Source organism: Epinephelus fuscoguttatus, linkage group LG12 (genome assembly GCF_011397635.1).
Source record: "Epinephelus fuscoguttatus linkage group LG12, E.fuscoguttatus.final_Chr_v1".
In the NCBI taxonomy this organism is placed as follows: Eukaryota; Metazoa; Chordata; class Actinopteri; order Perciformes; family Serranidae; genus Epinephelus; species Epinephelus fuscoguttatus.
The window spans coordinates 30,333,490-30,336,379 of NC_064763.1; the positions used below are offsets into that span (position 1 = coordinate 30,333,490).

At 47.8% G+C, this 2,890-nt stretch overlaps 1 protein-coding gene across 1 annotated transcript; it reads right to left on the reverse strand.

Annotated features, from left to right (window-relative positions):
• Positions 1-226: 226 nt before the first annotated feature.
• On the reverse strand, positions 227-2,598 carry waif2 (Wnt-activated inhibitory factor 2). The gene has a single exon (XM_049592087.1). It carries the CDS (start codon positions 2,349-2,351, stop codon positions 1,278-1,280), a length of 1,074 nt encoding a protein of 357 aa, XP_049448044.1. The 5' UTR covers positions 2,352-2,598; the 3' UTR covers positions 227-1,277.
• Positions 2,599-2,890: the final 292 nt, after the last annotated feature.

Sequence of the window (2,890 nt, forward strand, 5' to 3'; positions counted from 1 at the left end):
GTGATCGTAACCTCTAGTTTAGAGGGTTGATGAGCTCCGGGCTGCGGTAGAGAAACTGACTTCACAGGTCGATTGTGATTCTCCACGGTTTATTCGTCACAGTGCTGATGAGATTAACGCTGCCATGCCTTTTCTGTTATATCTCTCTTTGCAGACTCCTGCCAGCCTTGGACTTTTGGGTGCTTTAAAAAGAAACAGATGAGATAGCCGAGACCTTTTCTGTTGCTGACGATGTGACATCTTTCAGCGGTTTAGAGGTATTTCTTTCACACGAAGCAGATGCATTCACTCACACCTGCTTCTGGCAAATTCACAAAAACTTTTTTTTTAACAAAACAGGGGAAACACTTCCTGCGTTTCATGTCTGGAGCCGTGCTGCATGAGGTCAACATTTCCTGACAGTGATGGTAAAATGAACTGACGTAAAGAACACTGCTAACTCGCCATTTTTATTTGACCTTTTATTAAAGTTTTGGTTGGTTTTCTATGCCTACAACAATCACATGCATGGTTAGACTCTGTCGCTTCTTTTGCCCCTTCACTGATACACTGGCCCGGTGTCAAATGATACATGTGTTGTTTTTAGAGATCAAAGGCTGTTTGGAAAGAAAGGCTGGTAAATTATCCCATGTTCTTGATGATGAAACATGACAGTTTACTCCAGCATCGCCTGCTTGCATGAAAATGGCACTCACCAGCTTCCTCGCCTCCTCTCACCCGCCCTAGTCTCCTTTCTCTCTCACCCAATATGCACTCCCTCAGCAGATTAGAAACATGAATACCTTGTTGTCCCTGCAGGGTGTCCTGAATGTAGGCCATTAGTTTGCCACAACTTGCAAGGCTGCAGTTTTCAGTGATACATTGATTCAGCATTTCTTCTCAAATCAAGAATCCTATATAACTTTACTGTATATTTGTCACTTGGTTAATAAGATAAATAATACTAAGTTAGTCTGACAAGCTGCTGTAGGCTGCGTAACATGATGCATGAAAAGCATTCCTCTCTGGAGGATGTACAGTATGTACAGTAGTGCTTAGAAGTTTGAGTATTCAGTTGTACAAAATGAACACTTTACAGTCTCTCATAGTCATTATACTGTTTGGCTCTGTGCATATCCCAGTGTGAGGGGGATACACATGCAGTTCATTGGCCAGCTGCTGAAAATGATGAAACTGGTTGTAAAAACTATTGATTCTGATTGCAACAGGACACTGCCGGGGAGTCTCCCCCAGTCTGTTTGCCCTCACAGCCACTACACAGCACTGGCCTGGTGTTTTTAAACAGCCACGTTGGCGAGTCTCGGGTCTGAGTCCTGCTCGTAGCGGTAATGATAGACCTCCATCTGGTCTCGGCACGCCTCTCTGATGTTGTTGAGCCACCGTTTGATGCCTCCCCGGTTGAGATACAGCACCATTAGAAACACCACCCCGATCAGAGCCAACACTATACCGAGGAACACGTATGACACCGCCTCAAGGTTCTCATTCATACAATCCACGTCCTCCTGCCGGAGCTTCTCCACAGGAACCCCTCTCTTGGCCTCCGGCTCGTTGCACAGAAGACGCCCTGCATCCGGGCACTGGGATGAATTCTTCAACCAGTAGTAAAACGCCTCCAGCTCACAGTTGCACCGAAACGGGTTTAAAGACAAGTAGACGCGTATGCGCCTTTCCTGGTACAAAATGGTCACATCATCTCCCCCTATGCTCTCTATTGAGTTATTTATCAGCACCAGCGCGTGGAGATTGTACATATCTAATCTCATCAGGGGGATTGTCTTCAGCCTGTTTCCCGCCAACTCCAGTCTGTGGAGGTTGCGCAAACTTTGTGTGCTGAGCGCATTTGAGAGCTGCTCCGTGGCCGAAGGCAGAATGGAGTAATTTAGGTAGAGAGAGCGCAGCTCCGGTAACCCGTGGAAAGCCCTGGCGGAGATAGACTCCAGCTGGTTGTGGCTCAGATCCAGCAAATGCAGCCGGGGGAGTCCCAGGAAGGCGTACGGTTCAATAACCTGTATCCCGTTATAGGACAGCGAGAGTGTCGTCATTTCCAACTCCGTGCCGTTGCTCATGAACGCACCACGCTGTAAAGTTGAAATGTTTCTCCCCTTGAGTATCAAGGTGGACGTCCACTCCGGTATGTCTCCAGGTACCTCGGTGTCGTCCCCATCACGGCAGGTGACTGTCCCCGAGTCTCTGGCACAGATGCAGGAGGACGGGCAGGCATCATCCGTCCTGACAGGGGAAAACAACAGACACGCCAATGCTGCGTAATACAAACACCACTGGTTCCAAATAGAGAAGATACACTTTGGATTGTCGGCACTGTAAAATATCCACATGTTCTCCCTCATTTTAGTCTCAAAGCAGGTCTGAGCCGATGTGTCTCGCAAAGAAGGTGACCGACTACAGTCCTCTCAGGCATGTAAAGTCGAATCAGTCCGGCATCGGGTACTTTACTGAACCATCAGAATAGAAAAAACGCTCCTTCGTCAGTCATCTCGGCGCTCTGTGTCTCTGTCTGCAGGAAAGACGACTTTAGATTGGGATATTTACGCATCAGGAACGGCGGACAACAGCCGAGTGTGGCTGCGTGGAGAGCTTCTGATCAGCGCTCCCTTGGTGGTATTTTTGACGCCTGTCACTGAGAGAGGGAGGAAGAGGGAAGGAGGGAGGGAGGGATGCACGCGAGATCGGTACTCCCAACTCATGAATTTGTGCTTATTATTTCTGAAATGGGTTTAGCAGTAGTTCATCTAGTACAAATATATATGGAAGTTACTGAAGTAAAATGTTTTCAGTGTCCACGTAATGTTGCATGAAGACTTGCTCTCTTGAGTTACTGTGACGTCATTCATTCAAACTGGGAACCCCCCCCCCCCCCCCCCACCAA